The sequence below is a fragment of the Cottoperca gobio genome, chromosome 15 (genome assembly GCF_900634415.1).
Source record: "Cottoperca gobio chromosome 15, fCotGob3.1, whole genome shotgun sequence".
NCBI classification, from domain to species: Eukaryota; Metazoa; Chordata; class Actinopteri; order Perciformes; family Bovichtidae; genus Cottoperca; species Cottoperca gobio.
Window position 1 is genome coordinate 24158801 of NC_041369.1, and position 16895 is coordinate 24175695.

Sequence of the window (16895 nt, forward strand, 5' to 3'; positions counted from 1 at the left end):
TTTAAAAAAACGTGGATATTTTCGCCTGAGTTTCTGAACGTTGGGGATGAGATAAATAACATCAGCGTTTAGTTTATCTAATAAAAGAGCACCTGTTCAATGTGAAAAGTGACTTGTGATTTGGCGCTATATACAGCTTTAAAAAACTGAATTTCAGGAGGAACCGTTGGGGGGGGGGCCTCAGACTTGTTCCTGTGTGCTCGTTTTTTGTTGGAACATTTAAGAGTGCAAATTGTTTCGCAGTTCTGAGGCTGCTGTGTTTAACGGGTGTCTGACCCGCTGCAGTCTATGACACCGAATAAAGTTTGAATCTCAAACTTCTTACCGTTGCATTTGTTTAACACTCCTGAATAAAATGTATTTGTTTGCTCCCTGGGTACATGGTGTATTAGGCAATTGAAGGTAAAAACAACAAGACATTTTTTAAATAATATTTATTATTATTTTGAAATGTTATTATGTAACTTCAATCTTGGAGAATTTGAGTTTTTATAATAACATAATATAGCAGCCTAATAATAAGAAAAATATTATAAGAATTGAAATGCTAAATTAATATAATCAATATCTAATATAAATATTAAGAATAATAATTAACAATAAAACAAACAGAATAATAATCAACATTAAAATTCAGGGGAGACAATTAGCCTACATTTTATGTGATGGGGGAGGGGGGCGGTAAGGGACTTGGATAATGGATAAGGGGGCACTGACCCAAGAAAGATTGAGAACCACTGATATAAGAGGTCCCGTATCCCCGTCCCTCTCCCCATTTCCTCGTAGCCGGTGCTGAAAGAATTTCTCCGTGGCCCATCTCTTCAGGACAGAGACGAGACCAGTGGGCGGGAGTTTGATTAGGTATTGTTAAAGACATAATAACGGAAGGCTACGAGAGGGGTCTGCGGTGGTAACCGTATGAGAAGCGGACTGAAAGCCCGCTGGTAGCAGTCCACTGTGTGTTCCCAGAGTGCCACGGGCGACAGGTGCTTTTCCCTGTATCGAGGAAACGTGTCGTTCACCTGGCAAGTCTCAGTTTCTGACGCTTCTGAGAGCGGCTTGCTTAATTTTTGTGCTTTTTTGTGAACAGCTGGAGGCATGGGAGGCAAAAAGGGGCAGACAGAGCTTGAATAATAAAGTGTATTTATTGCTGGTTCTGCCGCCGTCCTCCCATAGAGAGTTCCACTGTTCAGTTTGGTATTTTTCCTCGAACGCTTCAATATATGTGTCCATATAGCGCAGGGGTCGGGAACCTATGAGCCATATCCATATAGGACTCTTTCGATGACACAATATGGCTCGCAGACAATTTTGAGCTGACATTTTTAGTAATCAAGTAATAAATAATTATACTGTGTCATTTTAAAGTAAAACATTTAGCAGCGGAATTTTTCTTTAGTTCGCCCCTCTCCTTTCCTCCTATGTCTACAAAGAGTTTGAAGACATGGTTGCCACCAGGTGCACAGTCTGTTCTTTTTTTCTCCTTTTTTAAAGGCTGAATAGAACATCACTACAAACATATATGGAACATGCAAACGTATTGCTGAGCAGTTCAATTTTAATTTCTGAGCTGCAAAGTCAGCAAAGTCGCTCAGTTGATCAGCAGAATGCACGGTTGGGAACACAGCGGTGGAGATGGTTTGTCAGTGTTTGCAAACACGTAGTGACCAAAGTTTCCTTGCTGCATCAGAGTCTCCCACAGGCAGCTTGGCATCATACATGTCCGTGATCACACGGCCCTGAAGCTGCAGGTTTAACAATGAGATGCTTGGTTATGTCGCACATAAAGGCCAGCTCACATCGTCACTTTTCGTCCCAGAGATCTGTGGTGTGTTTCCCTTTGCGTTCCAAAAACTGACAGATTTCCTCACGCAACTTGAAAAATCTATTCAGCACTTTCCCTCGACTCAGCCATCGCACTGCCATGTTCAGAAAAGACTTAAATTTACTCTCATAAAGTTTTCTGTCTGTGTCACGGTGCTTATTACATGTTCCATCTCCAGCGCTTTACAACACAGCGCTTCCTGGTGTATGATGCAGTGATACACAGTCAGCTGCATCTTCTCCCGCATCCTGCCCACTAATCCGCTCTTTTCACCGCATCGCAGGTGCTCCATCTGTCGTCAGTCCCGTCAGTTTTATCCAGGGGCAGTTACATTTCATTGACACATTTAGATACTTCCTCAAATATGTATTTTCCCGTGGTTGTGCCATGCATTGATTTAATTACCAAAACCGGTGGGCCAGTTATGATAGACATCTGATATTTTCTCGCGGACCGGATATAATTGCCTTGAGTTTGACACCTGTTCAGTAAACACTGAAACGTGCACATAAATTAAATAAATAACATAAGCGTTTAGTTTATTTAATAAAAGAACACCTGTTCAATGAAACACTGATAGCGCTTTTAGTACTCGGAGACGTGTTATACTTAAAAAAAATTATTAAATATATGGCTCTCAAGGAAATACATTAAAAAAGATTTGGCTTTTATGGCTCTCCCAGCCAAAAAGGTTCCCGACCCCTGATATAGCATATAGCATATAGCTAACACAGAAAAGCAGGAAGCTGCTGCAGGGGATCAGTGATGTCATCTGTTCATTGACAGTTTAACAATTTGACGCTGTCATTTGACAGCTTTCGATCTTTTAACTGAATGTTTTTATGATGTTTGTAACATATATTAAAGTTATTGCTTTTACATCTTTGACCATGTGTTAAGATATATTGATTCTGTTCCTTTTCAGATTCTAATCTGATACCTGAAAAGCAGTTCCCATATAGAGCACGGTTGTAAAAGGTTTATAAAACAAGGTTGATTATAACTGTTCTCTTCTCAATGTTTGATCCCTAGAGGTTTTATATTTGTAAAACGTGATTTTAAAATCTTTGACGCGCCACAATGTAAAGTCTATGGCCAGTGGGGGAAATACTACTGCACATGTTCAGTGGGCTGCATAACCAGGAAGTAAATCCGGTTGCTAGGAAACTCATATGCACCATGTGATCAATTTTCATTGGACTGATTAGGCGCCATCTTTAAGGCCGTTATCCAGTTCTTATAATACAGAAATGTAAGTGACATTTACTGGAGAACTACAGCTTGTTGTGTTTATTAGAGAGGTCAATACCTGCTGACATGTCCTCACTGCAGAGGTTGAGAGTAAACTAAATCCATACTTCATTTTAGTAATTCATCGTATCATCATCATACTATACAATAAATAAATATCCATATAAGGATTGATACAAGCTTAAATCATTTTAAGTTATTTAAGGCTGTTTAGTCAGATGTAATAAAAATTATAATAATGAATTATATTTGTAAAGCGCCTTTCCTAGCTAAAAGCAATCTCAAGGCGCTACAATGCACCCATAACCTCACCCTCGACATTGACGGTTTCCTCAGTTTCCAGCTCCCCTCACATCCGGAATCTTGGCATCATCTTTGACCAAACCCTCTTATTTGATACCAAATAGCTCACCAAGACAGCCTTCTTCCATCTTAAAAACATTGCCCGTCTCCGTTCATCCCTCTCCTCCACAGCTGCAGAAATCCTCATCCATGCCTTCATCACCTCCCATCTGGACTACTGTAACAGCCTCCTCTATGGCTCACCCGCAAAAATCATCAATAAACTCCAACACACTCCGCTGCCCATCTTCTCACCCACTCCCGGATCCGTGACCACATCACCCCGTCCTCTACAAGCTCCACTGGCTCCCCATCCCCCAGAGAATCCAGTACAAGATCCTCCTCATCACCTACAAAGCCCTCCATAACCTGGCCCCCTCCTACCTGACTGAGCTCCACAGACACACCCCCACCCTCCGCTCTGCTGCTGCTAACCTCCTGTCCCCCCCCATCCGGACCAAGCTCAGATCCTGGGGAGATAGAGCCTTCTCCATTGCTGCTCCCACCCTCTGGACCATCCTCAAACCATCAGAGACTCCTCCTCACTCACCACATTCAAATCATCACTTAAGACTCAACACGGCCTTCAGCCACTGACCGTCTCTTCTCCTTATCCTCCCTTCTTTTTTCGTTTGTTCGTTTATATATTTATTTTTGTGTTTTCTGACCCCCCCTGTTCAGTGCCTAAATGTCTCTGTTCAAGATAAAACTGCACATGTTAGAGTGGCCTTTTATTGTGACCAGCCTAAGGCACACCTGTGCAGTAATCATGCTCACTAACACAGATTAAAAAAATTGTGTGAACAATATTTGAGAGAAATAGGCCTTTTGTGTTCATAGATCATTTAGATCATTTAGTCTTAGATCATTTACTCTATTTAATTATTGTGTACTCGCCACTTTACTTTCTTGTTCTCTTGCTGTAACAAGGTAAATCTCCCCGTTGTGGGACTAATGAAGGACTTCTGATTCTGACAGTACTGTGTGTCATTACTCACTGTGTGGAGACAAAGACAGCAGATTTAGATTTGTTAAAGAACCTCTGACTTTAAAGTTTCTCCCCCAAATCTTTCTGAAGTCCATCTCATGCACACAGGAAAGTATTTTCAGCTGGGGGGCTGCTCTGGATATGTACAAGAGCATATTAATGTTCAAGTATTAAAAGCTGCAACAAGCTCAACTACTGCTGACTCAAAACTGAAAACCTTAAACATACGGACTTAACGTGGAGTTTTATCTGCCCCAGTCCCTCACACGCTAATGCATATTTAGGCCTTACTCATTTTTTCTTTCTTCCTTTAAAAGAGGAAGTGAAGATTATCATCAACCCACTGCATATATCTATGATATACATCATAGATATATGCAATCTAGACTGTTTGATTGCAGAGGACAAGACATCTCCTTGCTGTCAGGAACTCATCCAGGTCGTGTGTTGCAGCTTTCAAAGGTACATTTTGCTCCATTATATTATATAGTTTAAAAGAAAAAGGATAAAGAAACTGCAACAGTCATGCAAATAAATATGCAGCCTTTGTGTTTAATTATTAACCATATGTGATTATGTAACGAAGACAAAGAAAAGAAGTTTGAGAAAATAGCTAAAAAGATAAAAACATGGAGAAAAGTAGTATTTTTAATGAAAGCAATTAAATAAAATGTAGTCCTACTCTTTAGACATATTAGGAAAGGAGTCCAGATATCTAGAACTTGCTTGTCATTATTCTTATTGTTATTGTTATTATTGTTATTATATTAACTGTTGTGTAATTACTTTAGATTATGTGCAAATATTAATCCACTGAGAGGTATTTATATTTGCAGTTTGCAGAGATATGCAAAAGAGCGGTGTGTGTTGTAAATATGATTATTGATGGTATGTTATGCAACTCAAGACGGGTAATATTAAACATTACTTTAAATGCCTGAAACACTGGACGATGTTCTGTGACTGCAGTACAGACCTCCCATGAGCACCAGGGGCATTAATAAACATTGATTCTGTAATCTTTACTCCAGTATAGTATACCAAAAGGTTTAAAAGTAATGCACTAAATTCCTACCCAACCAATGTTATGTAACTTAAAAACTGTAACAGACATATTTTGCCTCTTTGTGGAGGTCAGGAGAGAAAATGATCATCCTCAACATTTGTTGTGTTTTAGACTCAGTGATGAAGAAAGTTATAGAAAAGTTAGACACTAAACGGGCTCTGCAGCATCATGGTTTATCCTTTTCAACTGTCATGTTTCTAACATCTAACATCTCTAATGGTGCGTGAACGTCAGGCTCCGCCCCTGCTTCACCAGAACATGTTGCACTATGTGAAACTGTATCATTTAATTCCATATTATTAGCAGATAATGTAACAAATATTGGAAATGTTTGTTACCATAACAATCTTCGGTAAATATTAAACAACATACTAACTTCTACAATCTGATCTCATAAACAGGCTTTCACTCTGAAGAATGGACAGTTTCTACATGGACTTATACTGTTTGAACATTAACAGCGAGACATCCTGGAACATCTCTGATGACTATGACTGGACACCTTCCAGCAGCTACGAATATAGTGGATTCATCTCATATGTAGTGACGTGCATAATCATTTGTATCGGCCTTCCTTTGACCCTCACGGCCATCTTTGCTGTTTATTTTCTGGTATGTACCAATTGCATAGGCTTCATATTAATTTGAGGGTCCGGGTGTACTTGGCATGAAAACTTTAGCCTCCTCCCTTTCAGCGGATCAGATGCTAGCATGTTAGCCCTTCTTGGCACATTGGACTAATCTAATATGACTTCACTCAAAAGGTAATGCGAACATCTTTGCTCAAAATGATTGGTAAGGATGTTGGAGGTCTGTGCTCTCTGGCTGCCCTTCTCTGTATCTGTCTGTGTAAGATCTTGAAGTGGTGTCAGGGGGCTGGGATGATGTGTTTTATTGACCTCTACATTCACGGTACTAATTCACTCTATAATTAAAATGTGCATGAAGCTGATTGGACCCTGCAGATCATGGGTCAGAACATGTTTACAGCTGCTTTCTTTTCTTCTACCGATGTCTTCCTGCAGGTGCAAAAGGATCATGTTGCTCCGATCTTCGTCATGAACCTTCTCATTTCCGACCTCATGCAGCTCTGCTGCATGATCGTCTTGGTGGTGCGACCTATCCGGACATTGGTGACATCTATCACCTCAATTATTATTTACTACTCTGGTCTGATGGCCAGTGTTTGCTTCATGGTGTCTATCGGTCTGGAAAGGTAGCTGTCTGTCTATGCAGAATGTGTGCAGTACTTCTGTGACCGTTATATCACTAAAGATTCTGAAGCTGTGTCTCTCTTGTATTACAGGTATTTAGTTATCGCCCACCCACTGTGGTACCGCTTCAGACGAAGCATCAAGATCTCTGTGGTGGTCTGTGTTGTGATTTGGATCCTTCCAGTTGTCTGTCTCTTCACGTCCTTGGCCGTCTCTATTGCATTTGGCCTAAATACAACCCCCGCTGCCTTTTTCCTCCTTCCCCTCCCACTACTCATATTCTTCCTCATTGGGACCCTCAGAGCCCTGTCCGCTTCCATCTCAGTCCCCGCTGACGAAAAACGACGAATTGTAGGAATGTTGGTCCTTGTGCTTCTTATTTACACGCTGCTGTTCCTGCCCTACATCATTTGGTTCTTGTCAGATGGAATCAAATGTGACATTACCTTCACCCACCTGTCTTCTTTGCTTCTTCAGTTGAGTCCTCTTGCAGACTTAGTTCTGTATGTTCTCATGAGGAAAGGGACCATAGACAAGCTGCTGGCCTCTGTGTGTTGTTGCAGAATGGACAGCAATGATAGCAGCAGTTCAGCAGTATGAGTGATGTGCACAGTCAGAGAAAATACAAGGAGATATGCAGTCGAATAGAAAGGATAGAAACAAGACTGTCATCTCAATCCCAACTCTTCAAATACCAACACTTGAAATGTGAAACAAACTTGTAATAAAAGAGCACCTGTCAATTTGAAAAGTGAGTTGTGACGGGGAGGGGGGGGGGGATGCTGGCGGAACAAAAGTCAGGGGCATCTAGGAGCGTGATTAATCTGCGTTAATTTCATTTCATTTATTTTAGACCGTCAACCCAAATGCTAATCTCTTCCGAAGCCTAACCAAAGAGTTTTGTTGCGTAAATCTAACCAAGTCAACTTTAAAGTTGAAGAAAACGTACGTTGGGATTTTATTTTGAAAAGACACACTATGCATGTAACGTGCGGAGACTGACACGCCGTCCTGACGTGTGCAAACTGACCGAGACGTTTGTATTTGACGAGTTGGGAGTGAGAATGATTTGATAACTCACATAACTGTAGATACACAAGCCTTGTCCTCACGTTCTGGTTGCTTTGGAAATGTTTTGGGAAACTTGCTCTGCTTTACTTTGATGCTTCAACAAATGTTAATGAAATATGTTTTTATTGGTTTGCTAGCTGTACGTCTTTTATTATTGTCTTTTAATCACAGAAGCAAATGAAATATTAGCATTATAGCTGTGCGCTGTCTTGTTCCTTTATTGTGATTGTTTTGTGTAAGTTTAACACAGAAAGAGTCTTTTGGACTTTTTACTTTGTTTTTTCTTCTCCTACATATATTAATTTAGTTGTTTACTTTGTTATTATAATTAAAGTATGTCAATCAAAACTGTGTTTGTTATTTTTTATACAACGAAATCTAAACTTTTTGAATGACTAAGTACTTTTAGTGTTTTAGTGCGAGGCAAATTTTTAGGAAGTGATTCAGAGCAGGTATTACGCAACAGCTGATCACATCGCACAGTTAATTCAAAGTGCTTTTAATGCAAAGAAAAATATTAGAATTACATTTTTAAACATAAGTAATAAAATGAATTCAGATAGTTTTATTTGATGAAATGCATGAAATGAAATACAAAGACCAGAACACAGTGACCCAAATGCCCCAAATGCAATCAAGGGAATAAATGTGCACATTTGAGATCACCAGGATGTTGATTACTTCTATGGCTGCAAGTGGGCATCAACATCGTGCACATCCATGCAATGCTTCCATTGCTGATGTTGTTCCACTACCACTTGTTTGTTAGCTAACTTTAGTTTGAATGAATTAGAATGTGTTGTTTATATCTATGGTGGACTCCCACCTTGTCACATCTACTGAGCCAGTTTGTGTCACGGTTCAGGACAGGGGAGGACCCAAATGCAGCGAATCAGACGAAGATTATAACCAAAAGTGAGCCTTTAACCCTTTCACACCTAAGCCTAAAAAGCCTCAACATTTTCGCCTGGACCTTTTTGCTTATTTTGACTATAAAAAGGTGAGAAATGTCCTGTGAGTAAGTGCTTTTGCCCATTTTCCAACAATACCTGGACCTTTCCATATCTGGCAGTCATTTACAATTTATTGCATGTTATGAGAGTGTAATAACAGTTTAAAATGAAGAGAAACACAAAAGCAGGAAATTTGAGTTTAGTGGTTTAGTGAACAAAAAACACAGCAATTGTACATGAATAAGAGATTTAACATGTTACATTTGAAGTTTGAAATGTATACAACTATTTCCAGTAAAAGTTTTGAGTCTTTTACTCTTACATCTGCAAAAACAGGCCATAAAATGGAAAATATGTCCAGGCGTTTTTCCCCACACAGGGTAATTCTCTCCTCTCTGAGTGTCCCTTCACATGCAGAGGTCTTGGTGGTACTGCCAGTGACTGTTCCTGTTGCTCCTGTTTTCTCTGGGTCACTCATATGAAGATTAAATCAAATGGCCATGAACTGTCCTGTACAGTCTGGGGACATGACAGTGGCAGGGAATGACACATGGAAAATGGTTTGCTGACATGTACAGCAACATGCCTGTGGACTTCTTCATTTCTTCTGGAGTTATTTCAGTCCAGATGAACAACTCCACAGTGGCAAAGCCGTAGGGGCTGATGAGTTCTGGGACAGTGCCTAGGGCGTGGCAGACCGGGGTGGTGATTCCCCTATTAAAAAAGGGGGACCGGAAAGTGTGTGCCAACTACAGGGATATCATACTTCTCACACTTCACTATAAGTACTAATTTAGTTGCCTCTTGGCTCAATGTTAACGATGCTCAAGATGCATTCAAGAATATCCTTTATGCTTGCCAAGAATCATTAAATCAGTTGTTTCACCAGACAGTATTCAATTGGAGGAAGTTCCTGTTTTTCCGGTTTGTCCTCTAGATTGTCTCCCCTCTTTTCTGTAACACTCACCAGTCAGTCTGACATCAGCTAGTGAGGAAACCAGTCAGCATCTATCATGGCTGTTAACATCCCAGGAGTGATAGCGATGTCGTTTTTCTACCTGCTGGTCCTTGGGACCGGCATCTGGGCTTCTTTCAAGTCCAAAAGGGAACAGAAGAAAAGTTCGGCCTCTGGAATAGAGATGGCTCTGCTGGGAAACCGGAGCATTAACGTAGTGGTGGGGATCTTCACAATGACAGGTGAGGAGAGCACCGCTAACAACACTAGGATGGAAACTGGAACTACAAAGTTGTGATTGTTAAAGAAATATATTTTTAAGAATATAAATATATTTTTGGTTCTGTAAAGGGTTGGTGTCTTATGAGCTGGCTGCACAAAGTTCCAGTTTCTATCAGGCAACAAGACACTTTGAATGTATTGATATGTTTGTGAACATAAAAATAAATGTATGTACAAAGCTGTAGCATGAGGATGAAAGCACTGCATAGAGTTCCTCCACAAACACTGTAATGAAATATAAGCTATGAAGTATGAGAGTTAAATAAGTGATTGTAGGTTGTCAGCTGGAATGAAGAATGTGAAAACAAAGTTACCCTTGATGTTGTTTAGTCTTCTGAGCCAGAGTTAAGAAACCAAAGAAAGGATAATAATAAGTATTAAGTGTTCACATTTAATACAGTACTGATCATTATTTGTGTTCATGTAGACAAGATGTAAGTGCTTCTAAAAGCATTGTTACTAAGTTTGATTACAAGTTAGACTCTAATGGTCAGATACAATCTACTTCTCACTAAATGAAACTCTATGAGATTAAATATATTGCTAAACAATGTAAAACACTGCACTTGGTCTCAAAATAAACTTGAGATAAACTGCATATACTGTAAGATAGAGTCTAATGCAGGTATGCATGGTATGGCACAGTTCTGCTCAACTCCATTCACTGCAGACCACAGAGATTGGTCAGAGAGAATCATCAGCAGCACTTCCTGCACTAACCCGCTATTTATAAATAGTCAATATTTTAAAAAGTGTCCGTTAAAAAACATTTTTGACCTCTGTTCAAAAAGCAGTTGTTTGTGCACTAACTTCCTTGCTGTGTGTTGATCCATCCTGTAGCTACGTGGGTCGGAGGAGGCTTAATTGTTGGCACAGCTGAGATGGTGTACACGCCCTCAATGGGACTAACCTGGTCACTCTTGTTATTCTCGGCATACAGCTCATCTTTTATTATTGGTAAGAGTTTTAAATTATATCTGACAACAATAATGTATCCAGACAACCAGGGAGATGCTTCATAACTTGACATTAATGAAGCTCGAACTGACATGTTGACATGGTGTGTGTCTCCCTTCAGACGGCAAAAGAAAATCAGCCAATTTTGCTCCGTGAAGTAATCTAATATGGCCACTATTCTAAAAAGAAAATGAATCTTTAAAACTTTGTTCCAGATTTTAGCAGTCAATGTTAAAAACATTCTATGATTTGATAAATGGAAATAGGCACCGGTCATTATGCAGGTTATTTCTTAATTTAAATATAATTACTAACCTGCACATTTAATGATCATTTGATGACTTTATTTATTAGTTGTAACTAACAATACTTATTGTTATTAAACTGATAACTTTTTTTTAAAGATTAATGAATCTAATGATTCACCTTTTAATTGTTGTTTTATTGTTTTTCTAATTGTGACTTGCCCTGTCTTCTTTTAAATGAAGCTGGCACGGTGTTTGCAAAGCCAATGAGAGACAGAAAGTGTATGACGATGCTGGACCCTTTCCATGCCAAGTATGGAAAAGTGTTAACAGCTGGACTGTCCCTGGTTTCACTTTGTGTTGACGTGGTGACTGTGCCCACTACACTAATTGGTTTAGGTACGGTATAAACATATGCATTTTACCAACATATACATATATATATAAAACTGTATTTACAATTCCTTTATCTGTTAAGTGAAACAAGTGAATACATGTAAATTCTACGCTGTGTAGATATGACTTAGTACAATGAATGTAAACTGGTTAGTTACAATGTTTTTGACAGGAGGGGTTATGAGCGTGGTCCTGAATGTGTCCTTCAGTGTGTGCATCTGGATCTCTGCTGCCGTCGCCATCACCTACACACTGCTGGGAGGTCTGTACTCTGTGGCCTACACAGATGTTATACAGCTTGTGCTCATATTCTTCAGCTTGGTGAGTTTCCTTTACTTTTAGTTTGTATGGTGTCCGGCTTTTCTTTTGAAGAAAATAATCTTACACAAGGCATCAAAAACTCCAAAGGACATCTTTAAAAGTGTGTGTTCATTAATTCCATTTGTATTTGTCTCTGCAGTGGCTCTGTGTTCCCTTTGCTTTGATGAACCCTTACTCCTTGGACATCAGCCAGACACTGATGAACAACACCTTACATGCTCCCTGGATTGGTACACCGGGAGTAAAAAAGACCTGGATAATGATTGATGATTTTTTATTCTTTGTAAGGAAGCAACAATACAGCTGATGTCAAATACAATTCATTCTAGTCTTGATAAATATCTTCAGAATGATGATAAATACACATTTAAATAGTGAAACATTTTTTATTTTAACTAAATAATCAGACAGATTGTAGGAACAGGCTGTAAATAAAGCAACAACTGTTTTACTTTTAAGGCCCTGGGAAGTATGGGATTTCAGTGCATCCATCAGAGGACTTTGTCGGCATCTTCTACATCCACAGCCAAGAGAACTTGTTTTGTTTCTGCAATGATCTTACCTCTATTTGGAATACCGTCAATTCTGCTTGGGGCAGTTGCTGCCTCCACAGGTATTAATATGTTCTAGATACAAGGGTAAACTGGGAAAACAAATGTCTCTTTATACCTGTGTGTAATTAATTATATAAGTTTAGTACCAGGAACTAAGAAACTCCCAAACATTTACTTGCTCAAATAAGTGTCAGGCACAGATCAAGGAAGGTACTAACTTACATGACAAATGGTGTTTTTAGGTTGTGCAATTATCATAAACATATATTGTTGTAAACATCTCCTGAACGTGAAAGGAGATAACAGCATGTCTACAAATGAATGCACATTTTTTTCATGAAGCCAAATGCTGAAATATTTGTGTTTTGTATTTAAACCTTGTAACAGCACAGATATGCAAATTGATCACATCTATATCTCTGGATGTTGAAAACAATACATTTAGTTGTATTTACATCAGGTAAAAAAGGGTTGTAGCGTCTAAATGGCTAAATACACAGAATCATCAACACAATATACAATGGTGTCATCTGCATAATGATACATGTAATAGCACAGTATGGACAAAACAGTATATTAAAGGTTAAAAGAACCAGAATGGATCTCTGTGGCACACCACATAGTAACAGCAAGAACATGGAGTGTTAGTCCCCACCCTTGCATGCTTATGACTGTCAAATAAACAGTTTTGAACCAAGAGATATCCCTCCTTAGGACAATACTTTTTTATAGGCCAAAACCTTAGCATGCTAACATTACCACTAAACCCAAAGAACGGCGGGGAAGTAATCCGTTTTCTTTCATCAACCAAAGTACTTGACAAATTAAACTGTATGGAACTATATGAAAACTCAGGTGATCACCAAAGTCAGTACAATTCATCCACTGGGCACCAAACATGTTCCACATTTACTGTCAATCGTTGCTGAGTTAATTCAGTTTGTATCAAAGTGATAGACGTGTGCGACATTACCAAACCTCGATGCACCCCCATAGTGTCGCTAAAAAGTAAATACCAATATTCAATATTCAGATTAGGGAAGTGCAATGGGATGTGGGGCATGTGACAACATGTTAAATGTCGCACAATTTCACATTTTACATCACATAACTTTTGATGATTGGATAATTGTGTCTGTTTATGATTTTCCTGGGCCCACTCTGCTCCATGCTGTGCATCACACAGTGTTTAGTTCACTCCTTAGTATACACAGTAATCTCCTTTCAGAATCACTCAAACAGATAATGTGACAATTTTTCAGTCTTTCCTTCTTTTGTGTCTCAGACTGGAACATGACTTCCTATGGCTCTCCATCTCCATATGAACGTGAGGAATCAGTTCTAGTTCTGCCCATCACCCTGCAGCACCTCACTCCGCCATTCATCTCCATCATCGGTACTGCATGTGTGGCCGCTGCCGTCATGTCGTCAGCTGACTCTGCTTTGCTTTCTGCAGCTTCTGTCTTCACCTCCAACATATACAAGAATATCCTGAGGCCTCAGGTGATAAAATGCACTTGTTCTTTCAGTTTAGTTTTCATTAGCATAAAGGAAGTGATAACAGCAAAAGCAAACACCAACAAACTCATAGATTGTGCAGGAGAAGTAAGAAAACCCAAAGGGCTTGTAGTAAAACCTCCTACGATTTACAATGTATCATAATACTGTATTATGTAGTTGGTACATAAACATAGACTCATAACACACATACTGAGCACATTAACTACAGTAGAGGTGTTTATTCATATTCCTCTTAAATACTTGCACCATGGCACTGTGTCAGTGCCCAGGAGGCTCACTGGCACATCTCCATGTTCTAGTCCGTACTTGGTCTGTTTAGGGACTTGAAACAATGACCCTCCGCTACAGAGCCAAGTCCCTACGGACTGAGATACGGCCTCATCCAAAGACTGCAGGAGAATATAGATGGAAGTAGAGACCGTCTTGTGATGGTAGCACTCCAGTTGCAATGCCAAATTGGGCGTAATGTGGGGGTCCAATGGCCCCTTCCCCACTTCCCATGCCCTTCATGAAACCACATCAATCTTGGACCTCAACCTTAATTTTGGTCTCAACTACACACCTGTATCTTTCACGGTTGCGATGCTATTGAGATAAAAACATCTGTCGACAGACATATAAACACCCGGCGAAGTATTACTGTGGTAGTTCATGCAGTAGATGTCATGACATACACACACACATACACACACACACACACACACACACACACACACACACAGGGTAAAAACAACACCACTGCTGGTAAAAAAAGTGACATGATAGATAAACAAACTAGGATGAAGTGTGAATAAGAGAAGGAGAAAGTGAGAGAGTTATTTTAAAGCAGGAACAATATTTTGCTGTTTAACTGTTCTTCTTCTTCTTCTTCCTCTCTACTTTCTTCTTCAGTCATCAGACAGAGAGATCCAGTGGGCGATCCGTGCTTCTGTGTTGGTAGTGGGCTTGGTTGGTACATCGCTGACCAACCTGAAAACCAGCATCTTAATGTTCTGGTTCATTAGTGCTGAAGTGGCCTACATCATTATCTTCCCTCAACTCGTCTGCGTCCTCTTCTTCGACATCTCCAACGGTTACGGGGCTGTTATGGGCTTTCTGGTTGGATTAGTGTTAAGACTGCTCAGTGGAGACCCATCACTTGGGTTAGCACCGGTCATTCACTTCCCAGGATGCACTCTTGAGGACGGTGTTTATGTCCAGTACTCTCCGGTTAAGACCATCTCCATGTTGTCTGCCATTGCTGCCATCTTGTTGTTCTCCTACCTGGCTTCTGTGCTCTTCAACAAAGGCCTGCTTCCTGAGAGGTGGGATGTGTTCAAAGTGAAACAGCAGCTCTCACCAGAACCACTGACAGCAACATGTGGCGCCGCAGAACACAATGAGAAGGAGAAGTTGAATATAAACAACTCTCAGACCGAAGCATCAGAGCCAATGTTTAGCACAGACTGTTAATGTTCCTGTGTGTACAGTACAATGTGTTTCCTTATAGTAATACAGTTACTATGCTGAGGGTTTCTGTTGCAGTACCGCAGGTGTCCACTGGGACACATTGTCAGAAAGGTATAATGAATGAAATATAACTGCTTTGAATGGGATATTGATAGTGTGGTGGGCATAGATATGTTGTTACCGTGTTATGATATTATAAAAAGTACTTCAGTAATATAATAATACATTATAACTGTGTTGTAGACGTAAACACGACAGACATGTGAAATATTTCAGTTATTAAACTGAACATCTTCACCAGATGTGTGATGTGAAATTCTTTCCTGTCTGAAAAGTACAACAATATTTCTACCATTGTTCCTTATAGGACTTATAACTTGTGAGTGTGTGAATACAAGAAGTGATTATTTAATGTTATTGCAATAGCAGATACTCATATTTGATGAAGCATATCAATCAGCAGTTAACCTGAAAGTGAGGTGTAACGGTACGATCAAGACAGAAGGGAGGTGGGACTCAATTGCACGACACAGAGGCAGATAAATGTAGAATGGAAATAGTCTTTACTGAAAACTTTGCAGTTTCTATGGTACACGCATGGACAATTGATCATACAAGGTATCAAGGGGTAATCCAGGAGCAGAGTCAGGTCACGGAAACAGGTTTGGTACACGGGTAGATACTCAGCGTAACAGCACAGCAGACAAGGATCAGGCAAGGGCAGAATCGAGTCATGGAAAAGAGGTCGAGGAAGCCGGGGAATCAAACACTTGGGAAACGGGAAACAGGAAGACGGGACTAATGCTGGAACTCTTGACATCGAAGTACGAAGACGAACTGGCAACAAGAGACAAACAAAACAGACTCTATACACACCAAGAAGTGAGAAGGAACGAGACACAGGTGAGGACACTAACGAACAGATTGGGAACACCTGGGGGTAGGAAGTAGAAACAACAGAGAACAGGTAATTAACAAAAATAAAACAGGAAGTACAAACACAACACAAAACATTTAACGAACAGGCCGAGACCTAATATGAGGTCTGCCTGGCAGGCTCATCTTATCACAAAAGAATCAACTGCAGTTTGCAGACGTGGCTTAAGTCTTATTGCCAATGTTTAAAGAAACCATGAGGTTAATACGAGGCAGGACATTTCCAGAGTCGGTGCTTTTAGAAACAACAAACTCTTGTTCTTATCAAAGATACATGTATTTCAAGCTGAGAGGTTTATCTTACGCATGTTGACTGCATATGTATAGGTCTAAACGTTGCTTCAATAAGTACTTGCCAGCATATAACATACTGTGTGGACTACATTTCTTACACTCTGGAACCCTGAGAAGAATTAAGTATGTTGAAACAGATGTAAATAAGCAAGGCTCAAGAAGCCACCCTGGCGGCTGCTTTGCACAACTTTTAAAGCATCAGATCTTCATTGGTTGTGGCCAAATGTGGAGTTTTATAATGAACATTGTGAAAATAATCTTGGACCAAGGTTTCT

General features: G+C 39.8%; 2 protein-coding genes across 2 annotated transcripts; both read left to right on the top strand.

Annotated features, from left to right (window-relative positions):
• The first annotated feature begins 5889 nt into the window (after positions 1-5889).
• On the top strand, positions 5890-7286 carry LOC115020312 (G-protein coupled receptor 4-like). Its single transcript, XM_029450266.1, has 3 exons — positions 5890-6084; positions 6498-6688; positions 6779-7286. The coding sequence occupies exons 1-3, from the start codon at positions 5890-5892 to the stop codon at positions 7284-7286; spliced, it is 894 nt and encodes a 297-aa protein (XP_029306126.1).
• A 2437-nt stretch (positions 7287-9723) lies between these two features.
• Positions 9724-15393, top strand: LOC115020313 (high-affinity choline transporter 1-like). Its single transcript, XM_029450267.1, has 8 exons — positions 9724-9907; positions 10788-10904; positions 11393-11548; positions 11718-11866; positions 12006-12149; positions 12326-12479; positions 13706-13923; positions 14833-15393. The coding sequence occupies exons 1-8, from the start codon at positions 9724-9726 to the stop codon at positions 15391-15393; spliced, it is 1683 nt and encodes a 560-aa protein (XP_029306127.1).
• Positions 15394-16895: the final 1502 nt, after the last annotated feature.